Here is a 21,353-nt window from a genome sequence, read left to right on the forward strand (position 1 = left end):
AAGGAAAATTGTAATTCTTGTGCAGATTGTGTAGGAAGAAAAAGATAAAGTTAAGCCAACATATAAAGAAGTGGTGGGATGTGCTGAAGAGAAGGCTCCTGAAGCTGCAGGTTTCTCAATTCTTGAAGATGGAAGAGGCTTGGGGCACAGAGGAAATGGAATGGGAACAAATAGAAATGAACCCAAAAGAGGAAGGGATGGTAAGGTCTCCCCTCCCTAAGATTCCTGCTATTTCTCCTAATCCAAAAATGATTCAAGCAGTGGAAAGTAAAGATCCATTGAGAAACATAGGTATCTTCTTGTCTTTCTGGATCATAACTTTCTACCCTCTAAGAAGTTATTTGATGATTGGCTTGGGAATGTTTAGGGGAAAAGAATGGGGATTTATGTTAGTTTCTACAGAATGCTTCCAAATGGGTTGTTTGCTATTTTTTTTCAAAGCACATTGTTTGTAGGAAAAATTGTAATGAAGAAATTTTGGAATTTAAGATTGTCTGTCTGCTGACTCTATACCTGAGAAGTAGCAGACTCAGCCCCAAGATAGCTTGAGATCAAAAATTTGTTCAATGGCTGTGGAAATTCATTCTGCGGATTTTAAGCCTTTGGGTAATCTTTGACAGTTTGGTGAAACCAAAATTACTCTTCCCCGTTTAAAAGCTAGAGTTCTGACTTCTCTAGTACCTGATGTTGAAATCCTTTAAAATTTATGTATTCAAATCGAAGACAGTATTAAAAATTGTGAAATTGAGCTTCTGGGTAGTTCAAATGCTTATTTCTGGTGTAAAGAAATGGTCATCTAAAGAAAGACTCTCCTACATTTGTTTTAAAAAAAATGATAGGGTTTCTAGGTGTGAATAATATTACCAAAGTGGTAACCTCTGTAAACCTTAAAATGGTTGTTGATTCTATAGAAGATAAAAATGAACCTGCTTCTAATATGAGTCTTAGCAACAAGGAAAGCAATAGTAGTGAATGTGGACAAGAAGACCCTTCACATATGAACTTTATACAAAATACTAATTTGGAAGAGCCATCTTTGCAAGATCCCCTGTTTTTGAGGGTGATTTGATTGTGATTCAAGCTAAGAAAAATCTAAATAAAAAAGGAGATGTTAAAGTAGTTGAAAATAAAGAAGAATCTGAAGGAGCACGGTGGAAAAATGTTCAACAGTTAGCACTTGAAGAATAAATGCCAGGGCTGGGTGTGAGAAGATTAAACTTGCCAATTCTTCCCTAATGCTGCTAGAGGATGTTGCTTGGGAAACATCACAACACAGTGTTTACCAAAAATCAAAGAGGCAAAAGATTGTATTAGATTGAATCATTCCTCTATATTCTAGATGGGAAATAGTGGTTGATAAAAGTGGGAAAGAATCCATAAGAGAGGACAATAAAAAAGGAAGCAAGAGAAACAAGGATCAAATGAAAAAAAATCTGCAAAAAAGGAAAAGAAGAGAAATTACCTAAGTGTTTTAATAGATTATACAAAAACCAGAAGCCCTAGGCTTCTTCTAAAACATCCAAATGATCTTAAACTATGCCAGCTAGAACATTTGGGAGCTTAAATCTTCTAATAGAAAATTTATTCTAAGGTCTTTATATAATAGATCTAAAATGAATTTTCTTAGCCTTCAAGAAGACAAAAATATAGGTTTCTAGCTGGATAATACTCTAAAGTTTATTTGGAAGAATTCTAAGTCCTTTTATAAAATTCTAAGTCGTAGCTTTATTATTGAAAAATCTCATGACTTTAGTCTTTATGTTCGCCTAAGTCTGTAATTTTGAACCTTCTGATTGAACCCCGCAGTTCAAAGGTTCAAAGTTCAAAGGTTGAACGCGCACGAGAATGTAAAGGTAAAGTGATTAATGAAGCATATTGTGGGAGAAGTCTGTAATTTTAAACTTTCTGCGTTGAACCTCTGAACCAATATAAAAAGGTTCAACGGTTCAGTCTGTGACAGTCCAATTTTGCACATAGATCCATCAATCCAAAAATGCAGCCAAAAAAAAAGTTGCGGATTATTTTAATCTGAGGACAACCCACCTAATATTTTGGTCTTAAATGTTCCTAGATTTAATTTCATGACCATATGAGCTCACATAATATATTATTTTAATATTTTCTCAATGCAGCAATATGGTTGGCAAGGTCAGTTTACAAAGGAAGTACCCTAATTTGGCGAGTCGTTCAACAATGGTTAAAAACCCATCTGTAATTTTAAATATCATAACTGCTCGCAAATTTTCACGGCTCCAAGATGCCCAGTTAACCGGCAGTCAATTTAATAAAAATAAGATGAATTTTAAAGACATCTTTGTTTGCAAGGAGATTGGCGACTCTGTTGAATAACTATGCAAAATCAAAAAGTTAGAAGAAATGGGAGAAGACCAGACCCTACTGTCACTGAAATTCTTGAGACGAATGACAAAGTGTTGCATGACTTTTGGGATCGCTGCAAAGAAAGTATTTTTGAAGCTGTAAAAACCAAGAAGAGCATGGAAGATGATCACGTATCTGCACTCTTATGGATGAGCCTTTGCACTAGGTTTCACAAGCTGAAAGAGCTGGAAGAAAGAACAAAATTGCTGCAAGCACATGAGAAGAGAATATCCCAGCTTAAAGAAGAATTACAAACTGATGATGAGGATGCTCCAGTTGTCCCATTTTCTTTTCCTTCTTGCAACTATCTAGTCTTGAGTGAGCAAGAAGTCCAAGGAGTAACGATTCAGCCTCATGAAGATTTAACATTATTAAGCAAGAATGATCAAGACAACATTGGAGGACTTGTGAGCCTGAATGATAAAGATTCGTTGAAATCATTTTCTTCTCCGGAAATAGAAAGTTTCAGTTTTAAAATTATTGAAAGTAAGCTTGTCCCAAAAAATTTCAAAGATGAAAGTTTTCAGATTAACACACAGCCAAAATATGCAGCCTTCAATTTTATAGAAGAAGATGGTAAGAATGATTCTTTGCAAGATTTTAATGAATCTATTCTGGAGTCATTTCACTTTAAAGATACAATGATGTTATTTGAAGGTTTATCTAATGAGGCTTGTGTTAGAAATAAATCAGAATCATGCTCTAACAAAGATTTTTCGAATTCTGAAAATGTGAAAGAAAAAGAAGATTTTGAAATGAATCTAGAGCAAGAAAGCAGTCAAGTTGTTAAAGCATTGCAGTTTCCAGAATTCCTGGAGGTTTTGGAAGACATTTCTCTTTGTAAAGAGGAAATCATATGTCAGTTTTTGTCATCCATTGAAGGAGAAGTCTCTCACATAAAAAATTCAGGTATTAATTCATCTCATGCCTTGGTTTTGGATAGGGAGTTTTCAGATCTGATTGCAGTAAAGAAAGATGAAGTTTTTTCAGCCAGTGTAGATCCTATACTTGATGAAGTCTTTCTTTATTCCAAGCTTAGTATAAATGCTGAAAGTTATTTTAAGAGCGATGATTTTAACAGTAGAAATTCTAAAGATGATGCAGTTCCTTTAGGAAAGAAGTATTATTATTTGCAATCAAAAATTGAAAAGGGCTTGAGTAATGCTATACAGGGGACTAGAGAAGATTCAGAAGTTTATGATGAAAAATGGCTTTTTGGAGATATATTCTTGCACTTCATTAATCTGAGATCTAGTGATGAAGCAGTCATCGAGTGGCCGCAGTTCTCAATTTTTATATTGTTTCAACGGTTCGTTGTTCCGGGAAGGCACATATTTCTCCCAACCAGTTAATGGCTATGCATAGCCATTTGGAAATTGGTTTTGTTGCACCTAGTCCGGGTGCGTAAGGGTCTTAGTTTCCTTTTCCTATTGTATGTCTTTTGGCTTGGCTTTCCAATTTTGGTTGTGGTTAGTTTAGTCTCTTTTTCAGTTTGGTCAATTTTGGCTTGTTAGTTTTCAGTTCTCGCCCTATTCTCCTCCACTCCTCTGCAAAGCAACGCCCTTTATTCCTTCAATTTCTTTAACTCTATTGCCCAATGGATAAGGCATTGGTCTCACCCAGAGATTTTTTGGATTCTCTTCGTCCTTGCAATCCTCGTCCCCCTTCATAGCCCGTTGTTACCCCAGTTTTTGAGCTCGGAAATTTTAAAAATTTTCATTTCCCCAAGTTGTAGTTTTATTATTGAAAAATCCCATGACTTTAGTCTTTATGTTCGCCTAAGTCTATAATTTTGAACCTTCTAATTGAACCCCGCGGTTCAAAGGTTCAACACGCACGAGAATGTAAAGGCAAAGTGATTAATGAAGCATATTGTGGGCGAAATCTGTAACTTTGAACTTTCTGTGTTGAACATCCGAACCAACATAAAAAGGTTCAACGATTCAACGGTTCAGTGGTTCAATGGTTCAGTCTGTGACAGTCCAATTTTGCACATATATCCGTCAGTCCAAAAATGCAGCCAAAAAAAAAGTTGTGGATTATTTTAATCTGAGTACAACCCACCTAATATTTTGGTCTTAAATGTTCCTAGATTTAATTTCATGACCATACGAGCTCACATAATATATTATTTTGATATTTTCTCAATGCAGCAATATGGTTGGCCGGGTCAATTTACAAAGGAAGTACCCGGATTTGGTGAGTTGTTCAAAAATGGTTAAAAACCCATCTGTAATTTTCAATATCATAACTGTTCGCAAATTTTCACGGCTCCAGGATGCCCGGTTAACCGGTGGTGAATTTAATAAAAAATAGTTGTAAGAAAAATTAAAAAAAAATTCACTCAGTTTGAGAGCAGCAATTTAAAACATTTTAAAAATGTTTTAAATCAGTTGGAAAGCAGCAATTCCATAGGAAGGTAAAAGGTTAAAAAGAAATATTTTTGTAATCAATAATCTTTTCCAAGAATCAGTTATGTTAACTGAAAGTCTCTTCGAAAAAGGAGGATATATATATGTAATGAAAAGAAAAAGCTAAAGGGGTGGCTCTTTCCTTTTCTTGCTAGAACTTACGTTGCAGCAAGGAGAGATTTCTGATTTCTATTGTAAAAGGGGAAAAGAATAATGTATTTTTCTATTTTTGGGCATAATCATTGTACAGAAATAAGATGATCTTTGAGTCATTCTATTTGCATTCTGAGAAAGGAAGAAATATATTTCAGATCTGTGTGTTTGTGTGTATTTCTTTTGACTGTAATTTGACATGTGAGTCATTCCAATTATTCTTATAATGCATTTTTGTGCATCCCAGTTATGTGTATGTTTGTTGCAGAGACTTTGATTTCTCATTCATTCATACGTCTGAAAGCAAATTATTTAATCTTTTTCCTCTTTGTTGTGGGTATCTGGGCAAGGATCTATGTCTTTTACTCCAGTATCCTCTTATTTATAAAATTGTTGTTCGCATCTGTGCCATGGCTATGAATAGATGTAAGTTGCCTTAATTGCTTTCTGGTTAAAAGCATATTCAAAAAACATACATTTTATCCAACGAAGGGAGTTATACCTTCATATCAAAATTCAAAGAGCACTTGCAATTGCCATTACAAGTGACTCAACTATTGGTTTTTTTTTGTCTTTCAATTTGGGCATTTGTGAGTCATTTTTGAAAGGTGTTTAAGAAGGACAAATCTGTTAACCAACACAATGAAAACATAGACCTTTGTTTATGAGCTCCTTTCTTTCATTATAAAATAGAGGGGGAGAAGGTCGATTTCTTGAATGATATTTGTCCCTTGTAGGTGTGATATCTACGTTTAGTCCCTTTTGAGTTGCATCCTTAAACGACGTTGGATTGAGGGCACTTACCAAATCACAAATAGAGTCCTTAAATCCTTGGACAAATAGGTAGGGTAGTCTTCTTTGGGATACTTTGGGTACCATTGCAGAAAGTTTTTGGATTTGAGTAACATTCTTAAATAGTTCCTTGTTGCCTTAGCAATGTGAGTTCCCTAAAGTACCACTCAGGATGTTCCTAGTCAAATCTTTAGATGAGTTCTTGAGTGAATTCATCATAGGTAGTTATGTGTTGATCTTAAGTAATGAGGTCATGATGCTACCAATCATGGGTTGTACCCTACAAGTGGAGTGTGGCAAATTTGATAGCATTTTCTTTGGTCATTGGGCTAAGTGCAAGGTATGTATATAATTTTTGGGTCCAAGAACGTGTTGTTATCTTCCCTAATCCATCAAATTTGGGGAGGGTCATCTTGCTGATTCTATCTTTCAAGTCTTTGTCATGTTGCCCTTTTATTTCTTATTATGGATAACTTTCATTTTGGCACCACAGTAATCTTTAAAAGAGATATATAGATATATCTCCCAACTTAGGGGTCAAGTATAGAGTATGCTTCCCCAGTTTCATCAATATTATTCATGGGTGGTGTGTTTGCCAACTCTTCTTCCATGTGTTCCTCCCTAGGTAGGAAGGGAGATCTTGTTGGTCTAGGGTTGCCCACCCTTGGAGAAATGTTATTGTTCTCAGAGTGGTTGGAGTTAGTATCCGTCCTATTCAGCTAGTTGGGTCGAGAATTATTACTTATATTTTGAATGGCTTGGAGGAGAAGTTGAGTGGTTCTTTCATTCCTCTCATTTTGTTCCATTATGGCTTAAGAGGTTTGTTCCATGAAGTTTGTCAATTCATTGCTCATTTGTTCACTCATGGTGTTACTTGGTATAGGATGGTTGGTGGATGCAAGCTTTCTTCTCTCTCTTTCTAAAGCCCTTTGAGCCCTTTGGCTAGATTGCATCAACTACTTCTCACGGGGTGGCAGAATCACTGCTCTAATACCAATTGTAATGTCCCCTATGGGAACCTCCCTCAAATTGCCCTAAATTGCTCTAAGTAGGGTTTGGAATGAGGTTCACAATTGAGATTGTTTTAGTAGTCCCTTAATCTTGAGCCACCAAAATAATAAAACACTCAAATTGTTGAATGGATGATGTGTATATCTCAGACTGAAGGTCTAGAATGACTTCTATCCTTATTAATCTAGATACTTCGATACTATATATCCCTTCTGCATTGTTAGATATTGTTCTTTAATACCTTCCCATCAGAGACCACTCCTCCCAATGGAACCCATTTGTAAAGGATGTGCCTCTTGGTCATCATATTTCCTTTCATAACTAATATATCCCTTCAAAATATTGTCAATCATGCTAACTAATGTTTAACTGTTGTCTTGGATTAAAGAATGGAATCGCACATCATTCAAGAGTGAAATCACATATCATTACAGAATGATCAACTAACTAATATCAAATATCATTCTATACTTATGTCCTTGTAGTCGATAGTATTCATGCTCACCAACAGACGAAATTGTTATTCACGGTGTTGGGTAGAATCAGATAATGGGGTTCACTGTAGGGGGCATGACACGTATGAACACATCACCCTTCACTTCAGTTATAAAGTGATTTTATAAAAGAACACTTAAGTGAAATAAGCCAAATATCATCTTGTCAACCTTCGAACTCACCAAGGCATTGAATTGGAAAGCATTGCACTCTGAACTAAGAGGAGATAGAATCCAAGATCAGGTGCTAAACATATCACTTATTAAAAATAGCCATATGCTAAAAATAGAAAATTTTATGAAATACACTAAAAACACCTGCTAGAGCCTAACCACATCCACTTAGCCTATGAATGAATGAATGCTTTTAATAATGTCCACGAGACCAAACAGCCTATGGGACCCACGGGTAGCCAGCAAAAGAAGAGTATGCAAGGACCAGAGAACAATCTGCTAAACCTCCTTTTCCATTTCCTTCTGCATCTTGGATCTTAAACTGTGTGACTTGATTAATAAATCTGCAACTCTTGTTATCTTCTCTTCTTCAAATAAACTGCTCAAGGTGTTTACATTTAGCATGTCAATGTAGACGCAAGATGGGGACATTACAAATTGTGCATTAAATATTAAGAGAAATTTGTGTCGTTAATGAATACAAAAATCTTGTTTTCTTCCCTTATATAGAGGGTAGATAGTTGTTAAAAGGGAACCCAGAAAATAGAGAAAACGATAGAGTAAATTTGTTAGATAAAAATTAGTTGTTTAAAAAAGGTCTAGCATGGAAGATAAATTATATGGGAATTAATACCTAAGGATTAGGAGTTATACTTAATCTGAGAAATCACTTCTAGAAATTGCAGCTCTTATAAACTACCTGGTTTTGACAGTATGACAAAACCATCAGTTCTGTAGAGGGTAATTTAGAAACTACTGGTTCCTCTGAAAAAGCAAATTCAAAATTGTCAGCCTGCAAAATGGGTAGTGTTGTGACCTTTTCACACATCGCCCCATTGCAAAAGGGGACCCCCTCTTTCCTGCTTTCCGCATCTTGTTAGTTTAGGGTTTCAGTAGTTAGGCGACAATTTTGAATTTTCAAGTGTCTGAGTCTCAAGTTTTGATATGATTGTGTGCCTAAGTGCTATTAGGGTTTTTGAGTTTTGAATAGGATCAAGTGCGTGTAAAATGTTAAAAGTCAAGGTGAACCTAATTTTGTCTCTGTCTAGATTTTTTAGCGTAATTGATTTTAAAACGTGTTTGAATTGGTAGTATTTTTGTGTGTAAGCATCAAGAGGTCCTTTAGGGGTTATTTTCTTGCTCTTGGGAGGTGATTCAAGTCAAAATTGCACTTTATCCCGATGAAATCCCTATTTTCTTGCTCAAATTTTGATAAATTTGGCTATGTCTCGATGCGTAATCGTAGTTTTAAAACTCGTGGACTCGCCACGGACTCGCGAGTCCATGGGAGCCACAAGTCGACTCGCCAAGGACTCGCGAGGCGAGTTGATTTGAAAGACTCGCGAGTCTTTTGCAAGGACTCGTGCGAGTCTTTTGCACGGACTCGCGAGTCTTTCAGATGGACTCGCGCAACCCAGAAAAACCATCAGGCAAGCTTTAAAAATAAGTTTTTTTTCGTTTTTTTTGCCTTCATTTGGCGTAACTCCCCCCCTTTTTGACTTTTTTGGGGGTTAAGGGGTAACCCTAATTGGACATGGGCCAATAGCAAAATAACACCCGATGCCTTTATAAAATAATAAAAGTATTTTTGGCCTCGCGGGGCACGGCCCCTCGACCTCGCCCTGTATCGCGACAAGGAGCGCGCAAGGGGCGATGCCCCTTAACCCCAACTTGGGGGTGCTGCCCCCAAACCCTCGTCAAAAAATATAGGGGGAAACTGCGCTGATGGAAGTAGGGAAAATTTAACCTCTGAGTCTGATAAGGCTCCATATAACAACATAATTAGCATTGAAGAAATCTTGGTATTATACATTTTAGAGTTGAAAGTTTGAAACTATGAGTATGAATGATGAAATTTCAAATATTGCGCGTTTGTCGATCATATGACATGTGTAATGTTTCAATTATGGCTCTTATGTTCTCTAAATACATTAATTTCTTTATTTTTTTTGTAAAACTACTATTTTTTTTTGCCGAGTCCTTGCCGAGTCTTTCGCGAGTCTTTCCCAAGTCCGAGTCCGAGTCCAAATTTTTGGTTTGTCGAGTCCGTGGCGAGTCCGAGATTTTCAACTATGTGCATAATGATGAAATTTAACATGTCCATGTGTTTTTGAGTGGGGAAATTATTAAATTCCTAATGGAAATCCATTAAATTGACATCTAAGGGTCAAAAACCTTGATGAGGGGCATTGTTTCTCCAATTTTGAGCAAATTTTTGATGACCCATGATTTTCCCCCACTCAAAATCCTGATGGAGGGCAATTTTCCCCCAACTATCCTAACATTTGTCCTCATGGACCACATTTTTCCACTAGAAGGCCCAAATTTTGTCTAAGTGTTGGAATTTGCCCTGATGACCCACATTTTTCCTCTAGACTGAAGTTGCCTATCTAGATGGAGGTCAATTTTCCCCCGAGCCAATTTGTGAGCACGTTTGATGGATTTTAATGCAAATTACTGTCCTGATAGATGGTGAATTTCCCCAAGAGTGCTTATGATGATTTTTGATCTCGATAATCATCTAGTTGGGGATCGATTTTCCCCAAAGGTAAATTTTGGACTTAATGAGCAAAAATGAAGAGATTTCCAATCTCGATGAAGGGGGTCGATTTTCCCCAAGAGGCAATTAAGGTAATTTGTGAAGAATTTTCATCTGGATTTTATCCAGATATGGAGTGGTTTTCCCCAAGTGGCCAATTTTGATGAAGTTTGAATAATTTTAAATGCAAGTGGGGTCAAATTTAATTGTTTTTGTATTGACAAACAATTATTTAATGATTTGCAATGATTAAATATTTTCCAAAGGCAAATCGAAAAGAGCCTGCCCAGCATTAAAATAATATTATAAGTGTTGATTGTGACAGTCAAGTGGCAGATTGGAGGCAAGTGGGAGAGTTTCCAGCTAGGCGATTTTGACTAAGTGCCCATTGGACACCATTTTGGAGGGTTAAGTTGCATATTTAAGGCATTTGTTTGCCCAATCAGACCTGGGCGCTATCATTGAAGGCCATCGCAGCAAGCATTGGTGGCACATTTTGCCACATTTGGCGATTTTTTGGGAGGTGGCACCGTTATTGGAGGGTGGCGATTTTATTTGGGAGGTTGATTCCTCCACACTTTGGGCGATTTTCCTTGATATTATTGGGTGCCATTGTTGATTGAAGGCTGCAACAACATTCTGATCAGAATTTTATGCCTTGGCTGGAAGTGGTTTTGACTCCATTGTTGGCTGGAAGCTACATTTTCAAACCTGATTTTTCACCTCCAGCCTTCACATACTTAGGCGAATTTTGTTGAGAGGTTATATTGGAGCCATTTGGAAACATTTGGTGAGGTTCCCAATGCTGATATAAGTCTGAAACACCATTTCCAGATTTGTCTTCAGACTTATTTATTTACTACCAACCCTTTGCTTGTGCTCAAACTTAGCCATTTTCACTTTGGGAAGGTAAAATTCATCAAATACAAGTGTTTCCTATGACTGCAACAGGTTCAAATGACTTTATTTTTTATGGGTTGCAGATTGTCTTCAGACTTTGGGCAGCAATTGTTGACCTTGGAAGGGTGTCTTCAGACATTTAAAATTGAAAATCAGAACTTTTCACACCCTTTTCTAAGCATTTCCAGATTTGTGGTATACTTCCAGACACTAATTTTGACATTTTTCTGAGTATATCAAATTTGTCTTCAGACTTTGTTTCGAAATCAGACCTTATACAAATCTGAAAGTAAGGATTTTATGAGGGTTTTAGACCCTATTCTATCACATTTTCATTCTATTTTCAGAATTCATAAAGAACAATGCTAGAATTTTTTATTTTCATCCCTAAATTTGTCTAAATCATAAGAAATAGAACTTATACAATTCTGAAAATAGGTTATTAGGATGTTTTTCCATGATATCAACTTCGAGTTTCGTACAGGCACCATGTCTAAATCCGGAATCGGCATGAGGAAAGAGCAATTGAAGATAGTTCAAGAGGAATTCTATCCGGATTCCCAATTGTCCTCCCAATGGAAGGGAATCATAGATATGAACATAGAGCGGATGCAACAGAGAATGTATGGAATAAAGAAACAGATTCCTTCTCCCCTTTTTGCCAATATCATGAAGAGTGGCATATACCACGTCGTCAGGTTTCCTTAATCCATACAGTGCAGTGAACTTGTTTTAAAGTATGCAAGGCATTATGATCCAATTTCCAGCATGATCCAGTCTCCCAAAGGGGTAACCCTTGCCTAACTTGTTGAGGATGCAATTGTGGAAGTATATGGAATTCCCCGAAGTGCAGATATGAAAAAAAGAACAAAGGACGAGTATGAAACAAAATATAATATAAAGGCGAATGTGTGTAAGACAATTGTGAACAAGGAATGGATGATTGAACCAAGGCCTCATCATTCCAAGGCACCTAAAAGACTTATGTGTACAGATTTCAAGGATGAATACAACAACCTGATATTCCTGCTCAATCGAGTGATGGGGATGCCACAGGGTGCCTTGTTCGAAGGATGGATGTTCTATTTTATCCAACATTGTACAAGAGGAACAATGATCAATTGGGCAAAGATTATCAACGACAATCTAGATTTTCAATTGAGTAATGTGGAGAAGACTAAGTCATTTGGCATGGCTTCCTATCTTGTAAAAATACATACAAAATTTGTCACATACAAGGGATTAACATGCAAAGGCGAAGTCGGGAATGGACCAGGACAATACAAAAGTTATGAATGTTATCCACAATTTGGTATGCATAGAATTGAAGACTACAGGAGGGTGAACGATACTTTCACCATGTATATTACAAGAATGTTGCAGGGCAGAATCCACAAAAGGTTGTCCAAGGCAACAACAGAGCTAGTTGAGAAATATGGATCATGGTACATACAGTTTCCCACCTTTACATACCTACGGATTCAGGGATTCAGATCCGCACCTTACAAACTTCCTAGGTATCCTACAGACAGAATGATCCTACTTGAGATGGTGAGACCAAGGAAGCAATAATCGTTTGGGGAATTAATCGACAAAACAAAAGTATAAGATTTTTTCAAAAAATCGGGAAAAAATCGGATATACAAAAAAAGGTAAAAAATTGCAGAAAAACAATCAAAAACTACTTTTTTATATATTTTAGGGTATTTCCATAGCATAGAGATATTGTAGGCAAATAAAATAAACACTTGAACACATGAATTGCAGGAAATAGATTTTCGTTGTTTATATTCATATCACTAATTATGTTGCACAAAATATACTACACCATAAATAATATCTAGATGGTGATAGATGTCAAAATGTCAATTACAATATAGTTTGGGACTTTGAACAAAGTCAACTTGTAAACTAAGTACAAAATTCCAAAATCTCATATGTAGGCAATGACATGCTAGAGGGCAGGAGGCCTTGATGATGAAGCTCTTGGGTAAGAGTCTGTCCTAATTCGTTCAACCCATTCAGGACCAAAGTTGGCTTGCCTCATGAGATCAAAATCTTCAAACTCAAGCGGACGATCAGCAACAACATAATCATCATCAACATCATCATCATCATCGGCATCATCAACATCAATCAACTCACACTCTGGATATATCTCATCGAGGTCAATTGGCAAGCCTTCCTCAATAGTTCCTGATTTTGCCCATGTAGAAATTAGTGTTTCCCTTACAAATGAAAAACACAATGAATAGTGAATACAATTTAAAAAACTGCAACTATATATTAATATTCTCACCTTGAGCTTTCCTTATCTTCAAGCGGAGGTTGTGATGAACAAATACCAAGTCATTCAGTCGTTGTTGTGATAGGCGGTTGCGTTTCTTGGAATGTATGTGTTCAAACACACTCCAATTACGCTCACAAGCTGATGAGCTGCATGGTTGGCTCAAAATGCGCACTGCCATCCACCTTAAATTTGGTATTTCGTCTCCAAAAGAAGCCCACCATGCAACTGAAAAACACATTATATGGAGATGATATTATAAGACTAAGAATATCTTATAATCTTAACAAACTTAATGAGCATGTTGGCAAAATAAAGAGATTGTCAAAAGTTTATAGAGTCTACCTGGTTGAATGGTTTTTCTGCTTTGTATAGCAGCCCTAGAAGAGAGAAAGCCCTTAGCATGCTTGTACATTTCCAACTCTATCGTAGCCGCATCAAATTTTTCCAAGTCAGGAAACATTTTTTCCATGCACTTGAAGAAGCCTTGTTTGATCTCAGCATCAATTTCCATGAAGTCAGTGTTATAGAATAACAGAGGATTGAGCAAGTATCCCGCAGCATGGAGAGGAGTGTGCATTTGTCCATACAACCCCTATCAATTATGCCCCACAACGGCATATACCTATCCCTGTTATTTTCCAGTTTCTTATCACCTCCTTGGCCCTATCCATGGCCTCATACACGTATCCTATGGGGGGTTTATAACTTTATCCCCATCCACTAGTCTCAAGACTTTTACTAAAGGCTCTAAAAATTCTACAATCTATTCAATAGATTCCCAAAATGTGGTAGAATACATATACTCTGCCATTTGCTTGAGTTGTGAAACCAAACTCCATCCACTCAGCTGAAACAAATATTCGCCTCAAATTACCTTTTTGTTCACATAATGTTTGTAATGCAAGGAAATATGTTGCAAATCTTGTCACTCCTGATCGAACTAGCTCCTTTCCTCCTGTGAAAGAGCACATTATAGCCAAAACCCTCGCGTGATTATAAACAAATTTGGTAATCTTGTGAGCTTTCTGAAATGCCGCCTTCACCCATTCAATTTTTCCAATGTCCTCTAGGGTTAGATCAAGGCAATGTGCTGCACATGGTGTAAAAAACATGGAAGGGTATTTATCTGTCAGAAGTCTCCTTGCAGCAACACAAGCAGCAGCATTGTCTGTGATAAATTGAACCACATTTTGTGGCCCTACATCCATAACTACCATGTCATACATCTCAAACAATGCATTTGTGGATTTCATCATATTAGATGCATCCACAGATTTCAAAAAAACAGTGTCAATCTCACAAAAGACAAGGAAGTTAATGAGAGTTTGGTTCCTTCTATCTGTCCAACCATCTGACATGATGCTGCAACCAGTTCTAGCCCACTGCAATCGATGTTGTTTAACATCTTGAACATCCTCTACTGCATCTTTAGCATACCAACCCTCAATAATTCATAAGATGGGGCTTGAAACCCAGGACCTACAGCTGCAATAGCATCTACCATGGGTTGCCAATATGGATTTCTGGAAGCATGGAATGTCGTGTGAGAGGAGTACCAATAATTAGCAATTGCCTTCTTTGCTTGTTCAGTGACAGTTTTCCTCCATCCTGTACTCTCCAAAGTGGTTTGTGATCCTGGTGTTTCCTCCACCTGTGTTTGGTCCACGTGCTATAGAATTATGTGTTGACCCAGATTCCTTGAAACCCCCATCTTCACCATCCTCACCCAAAACGTGCATCCTAGGATTTGTAGAACTAGAACCTAGTTCAACCCCAATTCTTGCCTTTTTGGCCTTATTCTCAGCAATCCTTTCAAGAGATTGCTTTGCCTGATACGAGACATCTGCAGGGCATTTTTTGCATATCTCGGTGTTATTTCCTCATTCTTTTGACAAATGCCATTTGAAACAATAAATTCCACCACTGATCTCATCTTGACACCAATTGCACTTGACCTTCGTGCTACTAGGAATTGTTGTGCAATGTGTCCATGCAAAGCAGATTTCTGTGACTCGCAGCGAGTCACGCGAGTCAGCGGGCCGGGTGACCCCTGTCGGGTCACGGTGACTCGCCGAGTCAGCGAGTCACTCACTGACTCACCGAGTCCGAGGGTCATGACCCGGCCGACATCACTTAAAAAAGTGCAGTCAAAAAAAAAAAAAAAACATAACATTTTTTAATGATTTTTTTTGCCATTTCCCTTTCTTATAACCCTAAAAGGGATTGGCATTCACTTTTATGAGTGGAAGAGAGGAAAAAAGAGAGGAAGAGAGAAAAATAGGAAGCCATAGTTTTGCAACCAGCTGAGAGGAAGAGGTGAAAAGCTTGCACAAATCACATTGAGGCAGCACTACAGTTGCATTGAGAGCATCAAGGAGTCCATAGAAGCTCATTTCAAACACTTCTCAACAAATTTGAAAGAGGTAAGTGTTAATTTTTATTGATTATGTTGATTTTTTTTCTATATTTATGGATTTTTCATTTTGTTGTTATTTTATTTTTAAGTTCAACTTTCCAAATCTATATTGCATACTTCAATCACAATGAGATAAATAGAACAATAGCATAGGAAACCCTAGATTTTTTTTTTTGAAAAAATTGTATACATGTATTTACAATTTTTTCTAAAAAAAATCAAGGGTTTGCTGATTTTTCTCAATTCTTAAATTCTTTTTTTGAAATTTGAAAATTTTCAAGAAGAAACACAATGCACAAATTAGTCTTTGCTGATTTTTTTTAATTAGTTTAAATTTAAAACTTCGTAAAACACAATGCTCAAATGGTGATTTGTAAAATTGTCTTATTGCAGCAGCCCTCACGTTTTGAAAACAATTTTTTTTCCTAATGGCTCATCCTAATCCTCCACAACCTAAGCCTAGGAAACATGGTCAAAAAGATGAGGCATGGAAATACATTGAAGAATTCCCTGGTAGACAAAGAAATCAAACCAAGTGTATTTTTTTGTAAGGAAATTAACCATGGGGGGATAAATAGATTGAAATATCATATTGTTGGCATACGTGGTCATGATACTGAGCCTTGTACCGAGGCACCTCCCGAAGCAGTCCGTTTTTGTTACGTCCAATTAGAAAATTTTGAAATAGATAAGCAAACAAAAAAAAGACAACGAGAGGAGTTATGTCATATTGGTTCCCCTCCACCCACATCCGCATCCGCATCCACAGCTGCATCCATAGGTTGTGTTGGAGAGGGTTCTTTTATGCCTCCCTTTCCTCCTAGTGCTTCTGCTAGTGCTAGTACTTCTATTTCTGCTCCTACTAGTCACACTTTTGGTCCTAGAGTGCGAAAATCCAAGATAGACAATTTTTTTGTACCACACACTACTCCTAGCGCACAGCGCTCGCTTGAGAGCATGTCTTGGAACAAGGAGGTCCATGATGCAAGAAGAAAAGCAATTTGCAAGTTTTGGTACTCCTACAACATTCCATTTATTGCAGCCAGGTACTTTTTTATTTGATTGTTTTAAATTAAAATTTAAAATTTTATGGTTTGAAGTTGAAAATTGAAATTGAAATTGAACTTTTCTTTTTTAATCTATTTCAATTTGTGACAGGTCTCCTTATTGGCAAAGCATGATTGATGCAGTAACCATTTGTGGGGCGGGGTTTAAAGCCCCTAGTGATACTGAGTTGAGTGGCCCTCTCTTGTTGGAAATGGTGGAAGATATGAAAGTTGACCTAGAGGAGCACCGCCAATCTTGGAGCCACAAGGGTTGCACCATCATGACAGATGGTTGGACTCATAGTTGAACTACTCGTGACTCGGCTCGACTCGCGAAGCCCCTGAGAAAAAACTCGGCGAAAACTCGGGAAAAACTCAAAAAAACTTGGCAAAAAACTCGGCAACGTAAAAACATGCTTAATTTTAATAAAAAATGCATTTTTTTTGCAAAATTTAATGAGAAGATGCATCCAATGAGTCAATAAATGACAACACAAAAGAAACAAGCTGATTCTAGATATATTTAAATGCAAAGTGTCTACAAAATCGCATCCTCATGAGAAATGCTAATGGCTGGAAGCAAAATAGTAAATAGTTTTTGTAAAACCAAAAGTAAATACAACTTCCTCTTCCCAGCTCTAGCTAAAAATAGTTTCAAACTTTCATCATATTTGAAATTTCATCATTCATACTCATAGTTTCAAACTTTCAACTCAAAAATGCATAATACCAGGATTTCTTCAATGCTAATTATGTTGTTATATGGAGCCTAATCAAACTCGGAGGTTAAATTTTCCCTACTTCCATCAGCGCAGTTTCCCCCTATATTTTTCGACGGGGGTTTGGGGGCAGCGCCCCCAAGTTGGGGTCAAGGGGCATCGCCGAAGGATCCTGAAATTTGACAAGTCTGGAAAATTGAAGAATCCTCCAAAAACTAGATTTTGCATTATAACTCCTGGAGGTCCGAAACCACTCTCAAACATCCTGACAGTATATATGGAATATAACTTAAAGTATAAGTCACTTATACTTAAATGTTATATTCCATATATGAATCCTGACGGAGAGACCAAATTTTTTCACATGTTTGGGCATCTTTTTTTAGTCTACCCAAATTTTTAAAAGAAACTTGCCGAGTTTTTCCAAGTTTTTGCAAAAAGCTCGGCGATTACTTGTCGAGTTTTTGTTTTTGCTGCGAGTTAAAGTCAGATAAACTCGCAGAGCTCAAAAACTCGGCGAGTTTCAAACCGAGTACTCTGCGAGTGTGTCATCTATGGTTGGACTGATAGGAGGAATAGAACACTCCTAAATTTTCTTGTTTCCAGCGGAGGTGATTGATCATTTTACTTCTCTAAATGCATTGTGATTGAAATTGAATAATTTACATTCTAATTTATTGATAATTAATTTGTTTTATTTTCAGGATCCACCATGTTTTTGAAGTCCATCAATGCTTCCTCACATGTCAAAAATGCGGCATACTTATGTGAGGCTATTGAGGAAGTTATACATGAGGTGGGGGAAGAAAATGTGGTGCAAGTGGTGACGGATAATGCAGCAAGTTATGTTGCTGCAGGTAAACTTTAAAAGTTTTCTTTTAAGTTTTTAACTTTTAACTTTTAAACTTTTAAGTTTTTAACTTTTAAATATTAATGGTAAAATTTCTTGATACTTATCACATCTAATTTTTTAACTAATTTAAAATTGTTGCAAGAAAACTTTTGATGGAGAGGCAACCAAAAATCTTTTGGTCTCCATGTGCGGCCCATTGCCTTGACCTCATGCTGAAGGATATAAGTAAGCTTGGATGGGTGAAAGAATGCGTTGAAAGGGCCAAGAATATATGCAAATTTATTTACAATCATGCATTGGTCCTTAGCATTATGAGGCAATACACAGGGGAAAGGGAGTTGGCTCATCCTGGTATAACGAGATTTGCCTCGAATTTCCTCACATTGAAATCCTTGATAAAATCAAAGTCATCTTTGAGGCGCATGTTTGTTGGTGAGGAGTGGACTTCCTCATCCTATGCTACGACCACTACAAGGATGGATGTAGCAGATTGCATTTTTGATGAGCCAAGTTTTTGGACCCCTTGTGCAGAGATCGTGCAGGTAATTTTATAAATTTATATGCATATTTTTGTTTTGTTTGCATTGTGCAACTTTGCCATTTTTCTTATTTTCATGCACACTTGTGACTTAACTATTTTTGTTTAACATTATTTGCAGGTCACTAAGCTCCTAGTAGTTCTCCTACGAGTTGTTGATGGGGAGAAGCCTGCTATGGGCTACATATATGAGGGCATGGATAGGGCCAAGGAGGCCATTAGATCTATATATGTTGGAGTTAAGTATAGGCCCATTTGGGACATAATTGATAGAAGATGGCATAACCAGCTTCATAGGCCCATCCATGCAACAGCTTATTACCTCAATCCATCATTTCGTTTCCGTGTTGATTTCAAAGTGGATGAGGAGGTTCTTAGCGGGCTATATTCAGTAATACAATGGATGGGCATTGATACCACAGCTACACTGCTCGAGAAGATGGATACATTTAATAATGCAGTAGGGGCGATCTTTGCGAGCCAATTGTGCAAAGAGGGTCGGACAAAATTGCAGTCAGGTAGAAAATTCTAAAGTTTATGACTTATGCATTTTAATTTTTCATTTTATAATCTACCTTTAAAGTTGGAAATGAGACTAATGTTTTTTTCTTTTCCTTATCTTAAATAGATGGTGGCAAATGATTGGGCCTTCAACCCCAAACCTTCAAAAAATTGCCATCCGCATATTGAGCCATTCATGCAACGCTTCTGGATGTGAGCGCAACTAGAGCATGTTCGAGCACATCCACTCGAAGAGGCAAAATAGATTGTCTGTGGAGAGGTTGAATGATCTAGTCTTTGTTCATTACAACCTCCGTCTCAGGACCAGACAGATTTTGGATGCTGACTCCTCTCCGATCACTTTAGAGGAAGTCGACCCCGAGTCCGATTGGCTCACCGAGTCCACCGATCCAGTCTTCATTGATGAGGACCTTGAGTGGGTTGACTAGGCAGACAGAGAGGCTGAGGCTGTGGCTATGGCAGAGGAGAAGGATAGAGCACGATCAGGCATAGCACCTATGGCTACTCAGAGTGGCACATCACAGGCAGAGACTATGGCTACTCAGTCATCCAGGACCTACCTTAGACGCCTTTCTAGGAGGCAGATAGACGAGGCTGAGCCAAAACCTGAGCCATAGACTTGTTTTTGTTTACACTTTACAGTTACATATATGTTTGGGAACATTTGAAGTCATGGATTTTATATACATTGGACAACATTTATAACTTTATATATCTATGTTTTCTAATTCCTTCAGCTACAATTTACATCTCTATGCATGTGATGGATGTATGTTTATGTATGTGATCAAATTAGCTTCTATTTGATGATGTTATAGTGTCTTTAAGCTTAATTCAATAATGGGTGTATGAAACAAGTTTTAAATCGTTAAAAATCTCTAAATTTCAAGGGTTTTCTTATTTTGCCGAGTCCGAGCCGAGTCACGAGCCGAGTCAGGCTTGCGAGTCAGAGCCGAGTCCGAGTCTGGGAACTTTGATGCAAAGTCTTTTTGGCGTGGCATTGTGATCAAGAATCAGTTCTGAAAAGCATTACACTTAGTTTTTAAATTTTGAGGGATCTAGGGTTGGGTTTGTGTATATTAACATTGGACATTCATCATGAAAACTGGATATTTATATTAAAATTTTCATTTTTTTGTATATTAAATGTTAATAACTTCAGAGAAAATGACATTATGAATCTATGATAGACTGTATATATTAAATGAAAATGACATTTTCATATATTAAAAGCTAAGAATATTTAACAAAAAATGAATTTAATGTTACTGTAAATGAAAATGTATAAATTCCAATTACAATTAATTACTATTAAATACAAATTTTACTAATAATTAAAGGTAACACAATCAGATTACATATTTAAGAGTAAATGCTAAACAGAAATTAGTAAATATTTAACTATTTAATTTTTTTAAAAATCTAAAATTACTAATAATTACAATAATATTACTAATATTTACTAATATTAACATTTACAAACTAATATTACTAATATTACTAATATTTACTAAATTATTATTACTAATATTTACTGTTAATTATTAGTAAAATTTGTATGTATGCTTATTTACATTTTACTGTTAATATTTACAAACAAAATATTGATAGTCATATTAAATATTTAATATGACTATAAATATTTATTTTAATATTTTACTGTTAATTAACAAATATTACTAATAATTAACAGTAAATAAGCATAAATATTTAATATGACTGTTAATATTTACTGTAAATATTTACTGATAACATTATCAGTAAATTTTATGCTTGTATTTCCTGTAAATATTATCAATAAATTTTACAGTAATTTACTAATAAAGTATTTTAAAATTTACTGATAATATTTACAGTAAATACAAGCATAAACTATTTACAATTATATTTGCAGTCATATCATTTTTAATACTAGCACTAATGGTGAATAACAGAGTATGCGGAACCTGACAGAAATGCATGGAAGATGCCCTTCCTTCCTCGACTTTGTCCTAGAAGATATAACATATCATTTGAAAGAAAAGGATCTCAATGCTCTACCATTCCTTGGTTTATTTTTTACATCAATGATTTTTAATACAACAATGACCCCTAGAACTGTGTACATCATATAAAG

The 21,353-nt window shown here is 36.4% G+C and overlaps 2 protein-coding genes across 2 annotated transcripts in view; both read right to left on the reverse strand.

The window, feature by feature from the left end:
• The window catches only part of LOC131060940 (ATP-dependent Clp protease proteolytic subunit 4, chloroplastic), a 69,504-nt gene that overhangs the window by 8,761 nt on the left and 39,390 nt on the right, over positions 1–21,353 (reverse strand). The gene's annotated exons all lie outside the window — the stretch shown is intronic.
• On the reverse strand, positions 12,668–13,361 carry LOC131876355 (uncharacterized). The gene is made up of 2 exons (XM_059221506.1): positions 13,153–13,361; positions 12,668–13,049 (listed from the first exon to the last, which is right to left on the reverse strand). The coding sequence occupies exons 1-2, from the start codon at positions 13,319–13,321 to the stop codon at positions 12,808–12,810; spliced, it is 411 nt and encodes a 136-aa protein (XP_059077489.1). The 5' UTR covers positions 13,322–13,361; the 3' UTR covers positions 12,668–12,807.

The sequence above is a fragment of the Cryptomeria japonica genome, chromosome 5 (assembly GCF_030272615.1).
Source record: "Cryptomeria japonica chromosome 5, Sugi_1.0, whole genome shotgun sequence".
Lineage (NCBI taxonomy): Eukaryota > Viridiplantae > Streptophyta > Pinopsida > Cupressales > Cupressaceae > Cryptomeria > Cryptomeria japonica.